The 17,669-nt window shown below is 59.1% G+C and overlaps 6 protein-coding genes across 6 annotated transcripts in view; 4 read left to right on the forward strand and 2 right to left on the reverse strand.

Annotated features, from left to right (window-relative positions):
* VDBG_02824 (conserved hypothetical protein) overlaps positions 1-670 on the reverse strand; it is a gene marked incomplete at both ends in the record, with an annotated part of 1,821 nt that extends 1,151 nt beyond the window's left edge. Inside the window, one exon of the mRNA XM_003006639.1 lies at positions 4-670. Coding sequence (XP_003006685.1) covers positions 4-670 — 667 coding nt within the window. The remainder of the gene's footprint in view (positions 1-3) is intronic.
* Positions 671-2,067: 1,397 nt separating this feature from the next.
* On the forward strand, positions 2,068-4,489 carry VDBG_02825 (conserved hypothetical protein; the record flags this gene model as incomplete). Its single annotated transcript, XM_003006640.1, has 4 exons — positions 2,068-2,435; positions 2,493-3,165; positions 3,270-4,232; positions 4,301-4,489. The coding sequence occupies 4 exons, from the start codon at positions 2,068-2,070 to the stop codon at positions 4,487-4,489; spliced, it is 2,193 nt and encodes a 730-aa protein (XP_003006686.1).
* Positions 4,490-5,310: 821 nt separating this feature from the next.
* Positions 5,311-7,973, reverse strand: VDBG_02826 (alpha-actinin-1; the record flags this gene model as incomplete). The annotated part of the gene is made up of 5 exons (XM_003006641.1): positions 5,311-6,193; positions 6,257-6,776; positions 6,924-7,236; positions 7,311-7,546; positions 7,772-7,973. The coding sequence occupies 5 exons, from the start codon at positions 7,971-7,973 to the stop codon at positions 5,311-5,313; spliced, it is 2,154 nt and encodes a 717-aa protein (XP_003006687.1).
* Positions 7,974-9,185: 1,212 nt separating this feature from the next.
* VDBG_02827 (regulator of chromosome condensation) lies at positions 9,186-10,924 on the forward strand (the record flags this gene model as incomplete). The annotated part of the gene is made up of 3 exons (XM_003006642.1): positions 9,186-9,306; positions 9,392-10,017; positions 10,070-10,924. 3 exons carry the CDS (start codon positions 9,186-9,188, stop codon positions 10,922-10,924), a joined length of 1,602 nt encoding a protein of 533 aa, XP_003006688.1.
* A 481-nt stretch (positions 10,925-11,405) lies between these two features.
* Positions 11,406-13,178, forward strand: VDBG_02828 (D-lactate dehydrogenase; the record flags this gene model as incomplete). The annotated part of the gene is made up of 3 exons (XM_003006643.1): positions 11,406-11,801; positions 11,939-13,015; positions 13,146-13,178. 3 exons carry the CDS (start codon positions 11,406-11,408, stop codon positions 13,176-13,178), a joined length of 1,506 nt encoding a protein of 501 aa, XP_003006689.1.
* Positions 13,179-15,667: 2,489 nt separating this feature from the next.
* On the forward strand, positions 15,668-17,374 carry VDBG_02829 (conserved hypothetical protein; the record flags this gene model as incomplete). Its single annotated transcript, XM_003006644.1, has 4 exons — positions 15,668-15,727; positions 15,783-16,334; positions 16,384-16,530; positions 16,598-17,374. The coding sequence occupies 4 exons, from the start codon at positions 15,668-15,670 to the stop codon at positions 17,372-17,374; spliced, it is 1,536 nt and encodes a 511-aa protein (XP_003006690.1).
* Positions 17,375-17,669: the final 295 nt, after the last annotated feature.

Raw genomic sequence — 17,669 nt, forward strand, 5'->3', positions numbered from 1 at the left:
CACTGCCCTTGAGGCCGATGACGACGGTCGCGTTGTTCGCGGCGGCGAAAATGTGGCCGCGGAGACCATCCCCCTGCCAGCCAAAGTCGGCGCTCCGGTTGAACGGCGCCCCGACGTCCTCCCAGTCGGGGTGCTCCTCGTCCTCGACGTAGGCGTTGGCCGTCATGCGCGCCAGCGTCAAGATGGTCTCCTTGTCTGACACGTCCGGTCCGGGGGTGTCGTCGAGGGTCCATGCCGTCGGGCTCAGCATGTTGACGTAGCCCCTCTCGCGCGCGGCGGCCACCATGGGGTCGACGACGTGAGGGCGGCGGTCGACCAAGCGTTCTATCGTGACGGCTTTGCTTCGAGCCTTCAGCGGACCCATGACTTCCCTGGCGTATTCGTCCTCGGCGGCGAGCCAGACGTTGGGCGCGGCACTGTCGCTGGTCATGATGTCGCGCTTCCGGTGGAGGCGGGGATGTTGATGTGTTCCATGGTGGAAGATGTGTCGCAGGGAAAAGGAGTGCTCGGCAGGTAATGGCGGTTGCGTGTTGGGCGGTGATGGGAGGACGGGGCCGGGGAGCGCTATGGCTTCGTCGATGGGAGGTGCTGTGCCAGAGACGGCGGTTATCGGCGCGGCGGCTGTGGCGAGCAGCGACAGGAGGCCGAGCTTCCTCCTCCGCCACTTCATGTTGCAGCTTCTTGGGGGGGGGGTTGGTCGAAAGCAACAAAGCCAAGGGTGTTGAGGTACGTGAGGTCGAGATGCAATGAGGGAGGCAGCAGATGATGCGTTGAAGAAACGGAGCAAATCGACGATGGGTGGAAGAAGGCAAACGGCGATAGGTTAGGTATGTACCTGTGTAGGTAAATAGTGTTGAGAGTCACTGACGAAGGCACGGCCTTGCGTCAGTCAGGTGGATGGCTTGTTGACGTCGTCTCCCTGGTGTCTTTGGTCATGCGGGGGGGGCTCACGGGCCACCGATAAGCAATCAGAGACCGGCGCTGGAGCGTAGCGGGAGAGGAGAGGCTCCAGGTCCAGGCACCAGCCGGCACGGTGGGCCTACGTGGTGCCAGCTGCCACGGGCCGGCCTATCTGTGAGGTACATGGACCTGCGTAGGTAGGTAAGTAGGTACCTTGTCGAGGGGCTTGATACCTCGAGGGACCGGACCGACCTACCTTGGGTCCCTCGGCGTACCTATCTTCGGTCCTTCGCTCAGCAAGGGAGATCTTGCATCGTGGCTCTGTCCAACGAGGGATGAGGCAAGGCCTGTTCGCAAGAGTCTACGCGTATGCTGAGTTCAATAGGCAGATGCACACATCTCATACCAGACCTCGAACATGTGAACCCTTGTCGAAGCCTTCGCTGCATGAGGAAAGGCGATCTCCCATGCATGAGTCTCAGTCACCTGCCCAGGTACCCCTTCGGCAGCGGGCACGGTACCTTGCTGTCCGCCGCAGAGTGCAGCCGGCGCAGGCACACCTACGTACCTGGCTGCTGAAAAGGTACCTGGACCCCCCCCCCAAGAGCGTGCTGGTAACAGGACGCTACGACAGGACGCTACAACAGCACGCTACAGGACCGGATCGGCCACTTGGCTGCAATTCGACGCATCCACCAGATCCACGCAACAACCTTCGTCATCTGCCCGCTGTCACGGACTCGACTGCACTGGACACACATTATCGATCGACTGCTTCCGTGGACTCCGTGAGCCCGCAACCCTTCGCCTGCCGCATCTCCTGCCTACCTGCTGCTACCTAGGCTGCCACTCGTTTCTCGATCCTGTCCTCGCCGCTCTTCTCCCTCTGGCGCACGACGCAACTGGAAAATACCCATGCGCGTTTCCCATCTACAAATGGCGTAACACACTGGTGGATCTGGCATCCTCACATCCCGTCACAGTCCCCTTCTACGCGACCCCAACCAGCCGAGAGGCAGTTCTCTGCTCTCTGCTCTCTTCTCCTTGCGTTTCATCCCTGTCGAACCTACGCTGCTGGATAGATCAAAAGTAGAGCGCCCCCCCCTGCTGCCCTGCTGCCCTCGTCTCGTCCTCCTGTCTATCTTCCCACGAGAGGCGGGCATCATCATGTCGACACGTGCTGGGCTGATCTCCTTGACTTCTAGCACCACACCGATCAACATGGCGGCCAACGAAACTCCCAAGAGCTCTGTCGGCTCTCGACCGAGCCTATTTCGAGCGACGTCTTCAACGCAAGGCGCCGGTGCTGCGAGCAATGACCCTCTTCAGCCCCCGAGACGAGCCCAGACTTTCCACAACGGCGCTGCCGTCGTCGCGCCCCTGAGCAAGGCCCCCCCGCCTGCGGAAATCGAACGACCCGATGCATTTGAAACCGGCCAGGACGCTGATGAAGACGAGGACGATGGAATCGATCCAGGAAGGGGATCTGTGGACCTCGATGATCTACCCATCGAGCTCGTAAGCTTGACTGACAGGTAATCGACATGGTACGACATGCTCTTCTATCCACGAGCTAACCCGTTCGTCTTCAGCTTTGTCGATGCCCTCACGTCCAAAGTCCACAAGACACCACCCAGCATCGACAATGTCGCCCAGCTCTTTCAAGACTTCTACCTCAGCGCCTCGAGCCACGTCAACACGCACATCTCCGCTCTGGCCACGCGTCAAAGTCGGGCCAACTCCCCCGCACCACCGTCCAAACTCACCCCGGCGGGCCGACTGAGAGCCAAGGCTGCGTCGATCGGAAGCAAGGACAAGCCCCAGAACATACCGAAGCCTGAAACGGAACGCCAGATGATCACGGCCGAAGAGTTGGCGGAGAAGAAGAAGGCTCGCAAAGCGCTGGAGGCCAAGAGAGCCATGCTGGAAGAGGCTGTGGAGAGAAGGTTGTGCGAAGGCCTCTACAATCGCATCTACCGCCACCGAAGCACGCAAGACCAGGCGCAGGACGACAAACTCCGGTCCAAGACGGCAGCCCTCGCGCTCGTCGGTATTGGCCCCGCAGACCTGGGCATCGATCTCGGAGAGGACACGACAGCAACACCGGCCGCGGCCGTGCAGAGGGCTGAGGAGATCAGGGGCTGGCTGGAGCAAGCCAGAACAGATCTTATCCGCATGCACGAGAAGCGCTACCCGCTCGGCAAGCTCAACCACTTGAAAGCCGCTCACAAGAGCATCGTCGACACGTTGGGCGCATTTCCATCCGTCAGCATCGGCCGACGAGGATCATGCCCATGCTGATCTTCACCCTCATTCACGCTGCCTTCCGAACATCTGAAATGTCAATAAGCGACGTCAATTTCATTCAGAACTTCCGATGGGAACCCAAACTGACGGGGCGAAAGCCGCATACTGCCCTGACCAACCTCGAGGCGGCCATCAGCTTCCTCGAGACGGTCGACTTGTCCACCCTGCGCGCCGACGAACTGCCCCAAGGACCGCCCAAGGATGGCATGCCAGGCATCTCCAGGGCAGATACCTTCCCGCCCGCCTTTCCGCCAGGCCTGACGATCACCGCGGATGGCGCTGCCGAGGGGACTGTCGAGACGGATACGAGCAACGCCGCCGCGCTCAGGCCACCTCCCTCCCCTTCTGCGTCATCCGGACTCCGCGCAGTCGTCCAGGCACGGAACAGGCGACTTAGTGAGCTCGTCAACACGCCTGCTCAGGCTTTCGGTGCAGCCAGTGATGCCGTCTTCAAAAGCGCCGACCAGGGGCTGAACAACATTACCAACAGTCTGGGCGACAGCTACAAGTTTCTTCTTGGTAAGCTGCGCGAGACCCAGGGGGCGCCCACGGCAACAGGCGAGGCACTCGTGGTCCCGAGAACACTCGACGACGCCCGCAAGCTCGTCAGCACGCCGCCGCCCGACGAAGACGGCTCCGTGAGCGGTGCCAGCTCCGTCCACGGCGCTGACGAGCGCGAAACCGCCCACAAGCCACCCCCCTCCGACGACAAGGTGATGAGCCTGATTGGGGGCAAAAAGGCCGCCGCGCGGGACCACAGCGCCGACAGCGCGCGCAGTGCCAGCAGCTCCAAGAAGGTTCTCTTCGCGCAAGAGAAGCACGCAGCCGCTCCATCACCCTTGCCGACGTCGTCTGCGAACCCGCTTGAAAACGCCGTCCGCAACTTTGGCAATTCGTTCAACCCGATGGGCCAAGCTCTCGAGCATGGCGTCATGCGCGGATTCGGCCGCGTCGCGTCGTCGCCCGTAGCGCCCACGTTGAAGGACCCGCAGACCAAGCCTGCCGAGGGCGGCGACCTCAGTGCCGTACGTTTTTTCAGACTCTGACGAGACCACATGTCCTATCCGTAGCTGACCTTCCCCCCCCCCCTCAGGCCTTCCCCGACATTGCGCCTGCTCTCCCGCCCAAGCAGGTGTCCAAGGTGAAGCCGCCCAACAAGCGCTTCATGGAGCTGCAGAACCCGGGCGACCTCAAGCTCGGCGAGGTCCTGGAGCTCCTTCGCGACTACAGGCGGCTCGCGGACGCGCTGAAAGAGCGCGACGCGTTCGACGGCGCAAAGTAGACGCGTGTGACCATGTGGGGATGTGTGTTTGCGCTCAGGGGGGCGGGGGGCGTCCATGTATAGTGACTCTATTCTGGCTAGAAGGTGTTCTGGCGTTTGTAGCCTCTGCTTTTTTGTCTTGGGGGCGCAGATGAGTCTGGGTTTGCGTTGCAGGTTCATCAGCCGAAACATCCAGGCGGCGCCCATGGCTGTCGTTCGCACATCATCATCACAATACATGTCTTCGAGCACATGCCGCGTCCTGATCTGGGGTAGAATTGTAAACTTGTTTGTAGTCCAATTCAGGCGCTCCCACACAGCGGGAGGCAGACCATCCCCACGTCTCTCCGACAGAGAGAGAGAGAGAGAGAGATATTTGGTCTGCTGCAGTGTTACTTTCTAGTATATTGAATCTTCCAGTCGCAGTCGGAAAGAAGTGGTTTACGTCTCTCTTTCGTTTTGGAAGAAGCGTCCCGTCTTTGTCACCCACAACCCTGTCCCACTTTCGCCCGGCCACCCGGCAGCCGGCGAAGAGCCTCTCTCCTCCTTGCCTCTGCATACCCAGTCTTGGCCCCGACCCTGTTTGCGCAACCCCGAACACCCAACCATGCTTGCCTTTGTGACGACGAAGGAGAGAAGAAGAATAAAAAGGAATAAAGATAAACAAGGAATGGTATACCAGAGTAAAGTATGGATAAAAAACGGGCGTGCGTGGGGTGCTGGAAAGAGAAAAGAAACGAAAAAGGCAGAAGAAGTGGCGGGCGGCTCCAGGGGAAAGATGATTGTGGCGATGCAACGACAGAAAGAGTCTCCTCAGTGGTAGCCGTTGACCTTGTCCTGCCTCAGGTTATGCTGTCCTGGTTCGTACGCTCCTTCAGCACCCCCGACGGCACATCATCGTCATCATAGTCGCCGCCGGCGCTGCTGGCATCGCAGCTGCCGCCCGCCGTGCCGCTGATGAGCTTGTCCATGAAGGCAATGTAGTCGTACTGCGGCATGCCGCGGTCGTCGAGCATGTCCGGGCCCGAGTGGAGGGGGATGAGGTCGACGAGCTTGTCGATGACTTCGTCGGGGACGAGCGAGTGGCGGAGGTCCATCTCGGTGACGTAGGGCTTGCCGTCGGCGACCTCGCGGAACGACTGGAAGACCTGCTCGGCCGTGTTTTGGTCCTCTGTGACGTTGACCATGAAGCGAATAAACTGCTCAAAGGTAACGCGGTCGCGCCCGTGCGACGTATCGAGGAAGTACTCGTGCATCTCGTCCTCGGAGAAGACGAGGCCGAGCGAGGCGAGGGCGGCGGAGAACTCGAGCTCTTGCAGCGCGTTCGAGTCGTCGCGGTCAAAGTGGCGGAACACAGACTCAAACTCCTCCAGCTGAATGGGCGTCAGGTTCGTCATGTTACGAGCGACCATCTGGTTCTCCAGGAAGGACAGCTTCTTCTGCACGGAGGACTTGACGAGGCCGAGCTCGTACGCGAGCTCGTCGTAGGCGTATGTCGTAAAGTCGTTCTCCTCAATGTTGGCTTCTTGGCATTTGGCATCCACCGCGGCAATGGTGTCGAGGTAGCGGTCCATGGGAGACAGGTTCTCGCTGAGCTTGCGAACGTGATGCAGTTGGTCCTCGACGTCGCCGTCCAGACCTGAGATGGCAAGCTGCATCGTGTTGAGCGCCATGGCAAAGTCATTGGCCTTGTCAGCAAATGACTTTCGCAGCGCGTTCTTGATGCTGTTGGGTGGATTAGCTTGAGTCGGCGTTTTCCACAGGGCGGGCAGGGAATGAACGACTTACTCTCGGATCGTCTCGTTGATGAGCTGCGCCCTCGTCATCTCCGTCTTGGACAGATTGGCCCACTCCCGCTCCATCGTGTCCAGCGACAGCTCCACTGGCGGGTCGTATGGCCGAAGCCGGTATGTGCCCAACTTTGTCTTGATGTTGCCGAGCAAAGTTGCCAGTTCGCTCTTCTCACCCACCCACTCCCTCTTCTGGCCCCTTTTGTACGCTGTAAACTCCATCGCCTGCGCCTTGGCGTCCACATATGTGCCCTCGAACTTGGCCTGCTGCCACTGCTCGATCTGCCCTTGAATCTGTTTCAGCAGCGCCGCCATGCGCCTCTCATACGCACTCTGCATCTCCCAGGCTCCCGACATGTTGGTGAAGAACTTTTCCACTCTTCGGCCCGCGTTCTCGACCTTCTCCATCTGAGAAAAGGCGTGAAACCAGTAGGCAATGTACGTCATCAGGGACCTCTCATCCGGCTTGGCACGTCGCACACATCCTCCACGTCGAGCAGCTTGGGGATGCCGATCTCCTGGTGAGCAATGTCAAACGCCATTTGCATGTTCCCGCGGTGGTCCGACTTGTCGAGGGCATCGTAGTCGATGAGATCCGGCCGGTGAATGTCGAGCAGCGCGCAGAACGCGAGGCCGTCGTTCCAGCTGGCGCTGAAGTCACGGACCTCGACCTCGTCGTAGCATGCCGTCTTGCGCTGGCACCACAGGAGCAGGCCCTCCTTTGCCGTCATGCCCTCTTCGTTGATGTCGCTGATGGTGAAGCGTAGAATGAGGGTCCAGATGAGACCCGAGAATGATCTTGCGGTTCCCGTCGACAACGTCCTCGGCACCAATGTTGGTCATCTGGATGCCCCTCGACTTGATAAAGTTGAGGGCGGTGTTGGCGTTCTCGAAGCGCTGAACGCGCAGCTTTGGCTTCGCCGCATAGCGGCCTAGTGATTCTTGTGATAGGCATTCTAGTAGGTGAATGAGGATGACCTAGAAAAAGAGGGAGGAATATCTGTCAGCGGGGTTCGAAAGGGGTGCGGGGGTTTCAGGGGCTCGGTCCATACACCATCACTGAGGTCCGCCACGAGGTCCTTAACCTCGAGATCCCGTGCCACAATCTTTGTGTTGAGCCACTTGGTAAAGGTCTTTTGCTGGACCGTCACCCATTTCTGCTGCTCGGCGAAGGCCATCTTCGTCAGGCCCTGGCATGCGCGCTCGATGGCAGCGAGGCGCGCGGGATTCGAAGAAGTGGAGGAGCGGAAGCGCTGCTTTGAGTCCCGCTGCCTGTGTCTCCTGTCTGCTGATGGCAAGGGCTAGAGTGCAGTAGCCGACCCAGCGCGCTCGAGTCGGGCGGCGTGCAGCTCCTTCTTGTCGCGGCGGCTCCTGATGGGTGAGGGGGAGCTGCGGCCCGAGTTTGTGCGGATGCGGGATGTGGTGGGCGAGCCGTAGTCTGTGGCAGAATACTCGGTGCAGGCGGGGCTTGTCGGCCGTGTGGATGCAGGTGAGGATGCTGTGGGCGTGTTACTGCTGTTATCGGCAGAGTCGTTGGATGTGGTTGAGTGCGAGTTGGAGAGACGGTAATGTTGGTTGGTGTCGGCGTTGGTCTGGATGTGGCTGCCGTGGGCGTGTGCGTGTGCATGTGCGTGTAAACAGAAATCGGGGAATTCCTCGTTGCCGGGCAGAGCATGCGCTGGCGTCCCCTGAAGAAGATCCCCGCTCGCTGCCATTTTGGGCGGGCTCTAGTGGCTCGCTAGGCTGTTTTTAGTGGTCGCCTGCCCGCTTCGGCTGCTGTGCGGCGCCCGAGGGCGGTTGACGGGGGGGTGACGGGGGTGACGGGGGTGACGGGGGTGACGGGGCTCTCTTATCGGGGCGTCTTGCGTGGCTCGATAGTGCTGACGGCCAATTGCCGGTGCCCGAAGCGTCGAGGTGGAGACCAGGGTAACAGTGCCTGTGAGGTAATCCGTAATTCGTAATCCGATATGGCTGTCGTGAGGCAGGCTGTTCTCCAACGGTGCCTGGCTCTTCTTTACAACGCTCAACGCTGAGTCAAGAAACGAGTGAATGGAAGGAGAACAGGCCAAAACGAAAGCGAGTCTATTCGAGGTCTTCATCCCTTTTACATGTACAATGCCAACTGGCATGAATGACCTCCTCAACTACAGACGGACCAATGTCGCGGGCCAGCACTGCAATTATCAGACGCCTTAGGACGAAGACGGAAAGGCGCATATCGGCCCCATCGCCCAAGAGCTTCATCTGAAACGACACCCTTCCCGCGCATCCTTCCCCATTCTGCGATGAGCATCGACGTTCTTGGTCCCATCACTCTACATCCAGGGATGTACTCCTGCACCCCGCGAATCAGCGGCGATCATGGCCGTCCCATCCATTAACCCCGGACACGACACTTTCCCCCCAACGGCCTCGACTATCATGCGAGCCATCGTCCGCCATGGGTGATCTTTAAGCAAGCCAGGATCCATCAAGTTGCCTGATGCCGGTCCATCCAATACCTCGAGCGCGCCTACGTTGCAGAATCACCGTTGGGACACGCGATGGGAAAAGGGGGAGGCGGAGCCGCTGGTCCGCACCTCGCCATCATGCCCTTTTCTTCCACGACCCATCTCCAAGAGGGGCACTATCACCGTGACATCGTGTGGTCATGCCGAGCCTCTCTCTTCTGAAGCGAGACCTTGCGACCCTCGGATTGCTCAGTTATGGTGTCGTCCTGCACGGTGGCCTACATGTACCAGGAGGACATGCAGCTGGTCACGTGTTGGACAAGGTTCATATGGAGACGCATCTGTCTACGGCGTAGTTTCATGGTGTAAATCCTTCAGGCAGTCAAGTCTGACACGCCCCGACTCGAATTTTTCCTTTCTGACCAGGAAACTTCAACCTCGACAAAATCTCGTACGATCAGTTTTTCTAGCAACCAAATGACGGGCCGAGTAGAAAAGCGGCGCAAACCGGCCAACAAAACCGCTGGGTCTGTGAGCAAATCCACCGCATCTCGCACAAAAGCGAAGGCTCCTCCCGTCGTCGACAAGGCCGCGACTCGTTAGTATACTGCTGCCCGAGTCAGGGTCTTATATGTGTATCACTTCAAGATAGTTATGGCTTGCTGATTGCTCAAGGGTATTAGACCCTCCAAGGAAGAGAAGGCTGGTGGGATCGGATGATGTGCACGAGGGTGACGCGGCCGTCCCATCCACGAAGCGTGGGCGCGCTGATGACGATCGTGAAAAACGAGCCGTGAAGAAGCCCAAGACAGACGGCAAGCACCTTCAGTCATCGACGAAGACGTTTGGCGCCCTTAATCAGGCCCCGACCGAAATTTGCACTGTGCTCATCTTCGGAAATGGCGACAATGGAGAGCTTGGTCTTGGTCCCAACAAGACAGAGTCTCTACGTCCTCGCAAAAATCCCTTTTTAAACCCAGTCGACTCCTCCAAATTTCATGTTGTTCAAATCGCCTGTGGCGGCATGCATACGGTCGCTCTGACGGCCGACAACAAGATCATCACTTGGGGGGTTAATGACAATTGTGCATTGGGCAGAGACACGGCCTGGGATGAAAAGCTGCGCGACATGGACGCGGAATCTGGTGAAGAGGAGGAGGGAGGATTGAACCCCCTCGAGTCGACGCCTACGCAGGTTGCGTCCCGACATCTCCCGGCAGACACAGTTTTTGTGCAAGTTGCTGCCGGCGATAGCTGCAGCTTTGCTCTCACGGAGACCGGGCTTGTCTACGGATGGGGCACGTTTCGGGTGAGTCTCTAGCGACGTTTGCATGGAATCGTTTGACTAACATGTTTCATAGGACTCCAAAGGCGATGAACGCTTCGGCTACGAAGCGGATGGAAAAATGATCACGAAGCAAGACAAGCCCGCGCTCATTCGAGGCGTGCAGAACATAACACAGCTCGCATGCGGTGTTGACCACGTTCTGGCACTTGACGCCAGTGGCAACATTTGGGGCTGGGGAAACAACGAGCAGAACCAGTTGGGACGTCGCCTTTTCGGCCGCGACCAGGACAGCCTCATCCCACACCAGATCCGCGTGTGCCGCAACAATGCGAAATACATTGCCTCCGGTGAATACCACTCCTTCGCCATCGACAAGAAGGATAACGTCTGGAGCTGGGGCCTCAACAGCTTCGGCGAAGCGGGGGACCCCGACACTGCAGGCACCAACTCGGCCGTCCTACCGTATCCGATGAAGATTCGGACACTCGCTGGAAAGGGAATCACCTGCATCGATGGCGGCGCTCACCATTCCGCTGCGGTTACGCCGAACGGCGAGTGCTTCGTGTGGGGCCGGATGGACGGTGGTCAGCTCGGCTTCACATTCACGCCTGAACAGCTGCAGGACGCGGCCCAGGTGCGTTTCGATGAACGGAACAAGCCGGCCATCTGCCTTCGGCCTGCAGCAGTACCGCATGTGGGATTGGTATCGCATGTTGCCTGTGGAACAGACCACACAATATTCATCACAAAGGACGGGGACGCCTACGCCACGGGGTTTGGTTCACAAGGCCAGCTCGGCCTGAACTCTGAGGAGGATGTCGAGGTTGCACAACGTGTCAAGGGACGGGATGCGGACGAGGCGGTGTTAACATGGGCTGGTGCTGGTGGACAGTTCTCTATTGTCAGTGCACCTGCCACATTGGGCTGAGGGCGTAGGACTTGGGTAGGATTCTACACCGTTTGGATCATGGTCGTTGAACGGCTGGATGTGAGCTTCGTTCCTTGGCAGCTCCTCGCCCGTCCTCGGATCTGTCAATTCGAGAGAGCGAATAGGTCTGAAGGTTGTCGCACATGAAATTTCAAATACACCATGACTGTATCAATCGCAACGAGGTCAACTGATGCCACAGGGAGCTAAGAATCTTTGGAGTTCTGTGACGATTGATCCTCTTGAGCGCACACCGATTATACCGAACTCACCGAATCGGTGGCTAACTTCTGGACCCACCCACGTCAACGGCCCGCCGGATTCTCTGCCCCGGCACATCCCAGCCACTTGGAACAGATCCGACATCGCTTAGGTCGTCTCATCGTCAAAATCTTGCCTTCCTTTGCGACATCAAAACACCACGCACCTCGACGGCGAGCGAACGAGAGTCTCAGCGACCTGAAAACGGATGCACACCGCAATGGCGTCCCGCTCATCTAGATTGCTGCCGGCCCTGAGGACGACTCGGCGGCAGGCTCTGCTCAACACGACGCGCTGCGCCGCTCAGCTTCCCGTCACGGCGGCTCCACTACGATGCCTCAGCACAACCGTCTCACGGTCGGCTGCGGAGAAGGCCTCGGGTCTCAAGCAGATCAAGCTGACGTCCGACTCGTATCCTGATGTGAAGCGCGACGCGAGGTTTGGCCAGGTCACGCCGGAGCATGTCACATTTTTCAAGGATCTGCTGGGTCCCTCTGGTGTCATTGATGGCGTGACGGCTGATGCGACGGAAGACCTCCAAGCTTTCAACGAGGACTGGATGCGCAAGTACCGCGGCCAGAGCAAGCTCCTGCTCAAGCCTGCCTCGACGGAGGAGGTCAGCAAGGTCCTCAAGTACTGCAACGACCACAAGCTCGCCGTCGTGCCCCAGGGCGGCAACACGGGCTCGTGGCGGCTCGGTCCCCATCTTCGACGAGATCATCATCAACATGAGCCGCATGAACAAGAATTCAGTCATCGACGACGTTCAGCGGCGTCGTCGTCGACGCCTGCGTCATCTCGAGAACGCGACAGTCCTCGCGAGAGGGCTACATCTTCCCTCTCGACCTCGGCGCCAAGGGCTCGTGCCACATCGGCGGCAACGTGGCCACCAACGCCGGCGGCCTGCGCCTGCTGCGCTACGGCAGCCTGCACGGCAACGTCCTCGGCCTCGAGGCCGTGCTGCCCGACGGCACCGTCGTCGAGGACCTCTGCACGCTGCGCAAGAACAACACGGGCTACGACCTCAAGCAGCTCTTCATCGGCGGCGAGGGCACCGTCGGCATCATCACCAAGGTGTCCGTCATCTGCCCGCAGCGCTCGAGCGCCGTCAACGTCGCCTTCTTCGGCCTCGAGTCGTTCGACAAGGTGCAGCAGGCGTTCAAGGCGGCCAAGGGCCAGCTGTCGGAGATCCTGTCGGCCTTTGAGCTCATGGACGCCGGCAGCCAGCAGCTCGTGCACCAGGTGCGGCGCGACGCCAAGCGGGCCCCTCGAGGACGAGCACCCGTTCTACTGCCTCGTCGAGACGAGCGGGTCCAACGCGACCACGACTACGAGAAGCTGGAGAAGTTCCTCGAGGACGTCATGTCGAACGAGGTCGTGTCGGACGGCGTGCTCGCGCAGGACGAGACCCAGGCCAAGGCCCTCTGGAGCTGGCGCGAGGGCATCCCCGAGTGCCTCGGCCACTGGGGCGGCACGTACAAGTACGACGTGTCCATCCCCATTGCCGACATGTACAAGCTCGTCGAGGACACGAACGAGCGGATGCAGGCGGCGGGCCTCGTCGGCGACACGGACGCGTTCCCCGTCGTCGGCGTCGTCGGCTACGGCCACATGGGCGACTCGAACCTGCACCTCAACGCCGCCGTGCGGCGGTACGATCCGCGCGTCGAGGAGGTGCTCGAGCCGTTCGTCTACGAGTGGATCCAGAAGCGCAACGGCAGCATCAGCGCCGAGCACGGCCTGGGCGTGGCCAAGAAGAAGTTCATCGGCTACAGCCGATCCGACAGCATGATCGGCCTCATGAAGGGCATCAAGAACCTCTATGATCCGGTGAGTCTATACGCGTCTGTACGAGAGGACAGGAGACAAGCCTTGCCTCTTTCTCTCTCTCTCTCTCTCTCTCTCTCTCTCTCTCGTCCCCGACCCTTGACGAGTGGGCTTTTGCTAATCGTGTCATCAGAACGGCATCATGAACCCGTACAAATACATCTGATACCCCCTCTCCCTTTCCACAGGCGTCCCTCTCCACGGGCGTCCGTGTCCATTGCCCTCCCTTTTCCTTGGCACCTCAAAACGTATAGATTGGCTAGAATAGGCAAGGGGGCGAGTCTCGAATGGGGAAAGACACACCATGCACTCTCGCTTCGACTGCACTGTACGATTACTCGGGCCGGATGGTGACTGCGTGGTAGATATCGGATAGCATCGAGATGCAGCCCACCCCAAGTGGTCAGCCTGGAAATGACTGTACTACCTGTACCTTCTCAATCGGGAAACAAGTTTCGAGGGTTCGGTAATAGACAACTCACAGCCCATGGCGGGGGCCTTTTTATTGTCAAAAAAAGAAAATGGAACCAGGTATTGGGGCACTGGGCACTGCCTCCCCCCCCCTTCTCCCCTTATTTTATGGCTTTCCACTGGTGCATCACCTTGATGATCTTCGCCACATCTCTTGTGCTGCAGCCCCGTTGCTGTGCTCTTCTTTCGCCCCCCCTCCCCGAACGTGCCTTGTGTGGGTGCGCTCGCGCCGTTTAAGTGCCCGCAATCCGTGATGGAAAAGTGGCTGCCTGTGGCCGTGTCCGCCGATCCCGCAAGCCTGCTTTGTACCACCCAGCGTGGCGGAACCATCATGCGAGAGGCGACTGTCGGATGGTGCTTGGTGAAGAAGAGATGGGGGGGGTGAGCTGACATGGGGGTTGGCAGCCCACCCTGCATAGACTACCTCGGCTGCTGGAGAGGAGAGATTAATATTGGGGGTCCAGAGATGCAATCCTTTCAGCACCTTAACTAGACCGCTGGGCAGACTCGTCGTGCAGACTGGTCTTGGCAATCACACTGCATCGAACCATCGACAGGAGCGAAGGAATGTCGACTGCCGGGTCGGTCATGATGGTTTCGGTGGTCACCTCGAGTGTAAGGTGTATTTCGTGCGCGCGCGCGCGCAAATCAAAAGCAGTTGAGAGTCAGCCTTGACGGATTCTTTGAGCCGCGTTTGAGGATCCATCGAGACTCCTTCGCAATACGCGGAATGATACCCCAAGGAAGACGGAGAAGAGGCAACGTCAAGCCAGACCCAGAAAAACAGAAAACAGTGAGAAGCGGCCTTGGAACGACCGCGATCGTTTGGGGGCGAGGCTCAAAGCCCCGCGATGGGGTATCCAGCAGGGAGGCAAGGCATTCTGGGCGGGGGCAGGTCCCCCTTGTGTGTCCCCCGTATCCCGTGTGACGACAGCCAGCGACTCTTTCAGGCTTGTAGACAGGATCATCTGGACTCTTTCGCCTCCCGGGCCCAGACAACGCATGCTGGACGACCACTCAGCGGCCCGAACACCGGGCCTTGGGATCGAGCCAGTTGGGTGGCAGTGTGAACAGAGGTGCGAAGAAGGAGGAGGAGACCCTGCAGCCCTATGTCCGTTGGTGGTTAGCTTGGTTAGGTACCTTACCTGCCCGGGCAAGCTGGGGCGTCCCCCGGAAGCTCGAGGCCCCCCACCCCCTGGACCGGGCCCTGGACCCTCCACCATCCGCCGCTACCTTAGCGTACCTAGGTACCCGGTACAGATCAACGACACCCCCTAGAGCCAGCGAATCAGACGCTATCGAACCCGACCTTCCTGCATCGAAACCTCCACGACGGGGCAGGGCCTTGATACTGGAGCCTCCCGAGGAAGTACACCCCCCCTCTTCTCTTCTTCCAAGATGTCACCTACCAGCAACGAACATCTCGGCAACAGCGCACCCAGCACAGCGCCCAATCTCGCTTCCCGCGGGGTAATTGTGCGCACTTCCTAGAGGATGTCTTCCGAGCCGCAGGACACTCGTGCCAGCCGAGTCGTCTCGACCGACTCAGCCGCGCTTCCTCCTCGAATCGGTCCATCCCCCAATGAGGGTGGGCGGCTGTCACATCTGCCACTCTCGGTAGCATGGCCCTACCAGGCTTCGCTGAGGAGGGCAGGGAACCCAAAGAAGCAACATCCATGGCTCCAGGCAGTGTCGTCACCTGATGGTATCCGTCGGCTGATTTGGCAGGAGCCGCAACCAGACACAGCGTCAGAACCTTAGAACAAGAGAGAGAGAGTGTGTGTGTATGTGTATGTGTGTGAGGAAATGCCGGTGCCTGGAGCCTCGGAGGCTCGGCCGTGATCTCCCCTCGGGTTTTGTCCAGTCCCTGACGGCCCCTGGTCGATGGGGGCTCCGAGTGGTCTAGTGTCTTGAGGCCCATGATCCCCTTGAGCCACGATGCGATCCTCAATCTGTCTCTCGCCATATTTTTGGACAACGACGCCCGGGGGGCCGGCGTTCTCTATGCCTTGGCTCGAGAGAAGCTTGTATAAAGCATCTGGCTCGATCCCGCTTCGGCAATGCACACATCGGTAGGCCCTTGCCAAGGAAACTAGCTTTGACGGCCTACTCCATCTTGCGCCCCTATCACGAACCTGTCCTGATCTCTCGAATCTACACCTCGTCGTCTTCTTCTCCACAAAAATGGTTGGTGTTCCTGGGAAATACAAGGGTTGCGAGACTTGTAGGGCAAGGAGGGTCAAGGTACGTCTGCGGCGTTCACTGCTCCGGCGAACAAAAAGGCTGACGAGATGTCTAGTGTGATAACCAGCGGCCCAAGTGCAAGAGATGCATTGATGGCGGCCGCGAGTGTGCCGGGTACGAGCGTGAGAGGGTCTTCATCATGGCCACTGTCGACGACGCTGGCCGGTGTTCCTCTCATCCGCCGCGCCACGTCAGCTCGTCCGCTTCGTCGTCGAAGAAGGGCAAGTCAGTCACGCCGGAGACCAAGAAGGGCAAGTCCGTCAGCCCTGAGATCAAGAAGAGCAAGTCCAATAGCCCCGAAGATGATGTGATGGAATTGGCTGCCATTGAGCCCTTGGCCCCTGCTTGGGATGATCTGCTCTTCGTCGAAAACAAGGGCGTCACCTACCTGGTACAAATGGCCGTGCTCCAGGCAAACGTTCAGAGCATTGGAAAGGGTAAGAAGAAGGACACTGCCAAGGTTGCCCTGGCGCCCTACGCCCCATCTGGTCTGTATTTTCTCAAAAAGGGGCGAGAGCTCGAAGTCACGGCCCATTCCTTGGTCAGTCTGTCTTCGCCAGACGAGGGCAGTGGTTCGTTGAATGGAACATTCACTTTCCTGTTCGATGTACGTAGTCCATCGCTCCCTTTGAATGGACTGCCGCTTACCTTGGCAGCATAACTCATCCTTCCTCCAAGAGGGTGGTCAGCCTACTTGGCAACTGAACCAGGACAAACTAAGCCGCGTGAGGAAAGCTGGCCCCGAGAGCTACCAATACTTTCCAGCCCATCATTACTTTGTGCGTGTATACAGACAGACGGCTGTAAGTGCTGGCCCTCAGAGCACCCCGAAACCTGCTGGGACTCGGCCCTGGACACTGACCCATACAGGTGATGCTCGCCCTCATCAACAAGAAGATGACTTTCCTCGCCGAGGAAGCATGGTGTACAACCCCTTGGGAATACCACCCCAAGTCTGTTCTCGACTTCCTCCTCGATACCCTTGTCTTGCTACCGGGCGTCTTTTCCCGCGCCGACCTCATCACCCCCAAACAAGCCACGCTGGCCCGTCGTCTGGAGGCCCAAGAACTGCTCTACGACTGCCTTGCCGTTGAATCACAGCTCGACGGCTGGTACGCTACCCTCAACCCAGCCTCAGACCCCGCCTACTGGGCGGCCCATTCTGCCAACCCCTCGGTCCTCCCCGCCTCCCAACCGCTGCCGTTCGCCGACGCCTTTTCGTTTCGCGACAGCACGACGGCCCTCGCGCTGATCACCTACTGGACAGCCACCCTCCTCTTCCGCGCCACTGTCGACCGCGTACACGCCGCAGTCTGCGCGCCAGTCCTCGAGGACTTTCAAAATATGTACGCCGACCTGTCGCCCACCCTGCAGATCGACACGAACAGGTACCGTCGACCGAGAGACTACGCGGCGCGCATCTGCCGCAGCCTCGAGTTTGCCCTGGGTGCCGGCGTTCAGGTGGACGCCTTGGTCGCGCCCCTTGCGGTTGCCCACGGCGTGTTTCGCGAGATCAACGCCGTCTCCGCGGACGGGGCGCTTGAGATGTTGTGGTGTGAGGGGTTCAGGGAGAAGCTGGTGTCTGAGGGGCAGCGGGTTGCCCAGGCTGTCATGAATCAAAGATGGGTTGACCTGGGGCAGTTCTGAGCCGCGTGAGGTCTGTGATGGACTGGTGTTGAAGCTGGTACTTCAAAGACTCCTCCATGGCTGCCTGGATGCAGCAAGCTCGCTCGTTGGTGGCCATATTGAGAAACAATGGCATGGGTTCAGTTAGCATAGAATACACAGGACGTCTACGAAGCTTCCACAGCTAAGTAACATGAAGTAAGAAAAAAACAAGACCATGGGAACAGTGTGGTCCGCCGCAACTGAATAATGGTTGACACCATCTTCTCGATGCTGGTCGTGGAATAGAGGGGCAGTCTAAAAACCAGCCAGCCAC

This window comes from Verticillium alfalfae, genomic scaffold (assembly GCF_000150825.1).
Source record: "Verticillium alfalfae VaMs.102 supercont1.3 genomic scaffold, whole genome shotgun sequence".
Lineage (NCBI taxonomy): Eukaryota > Fungi > Ascomycota > Sordariomycetes > Glomerellales > Plectosphaerellaceae > Verticillium > Verticillium alfalfae.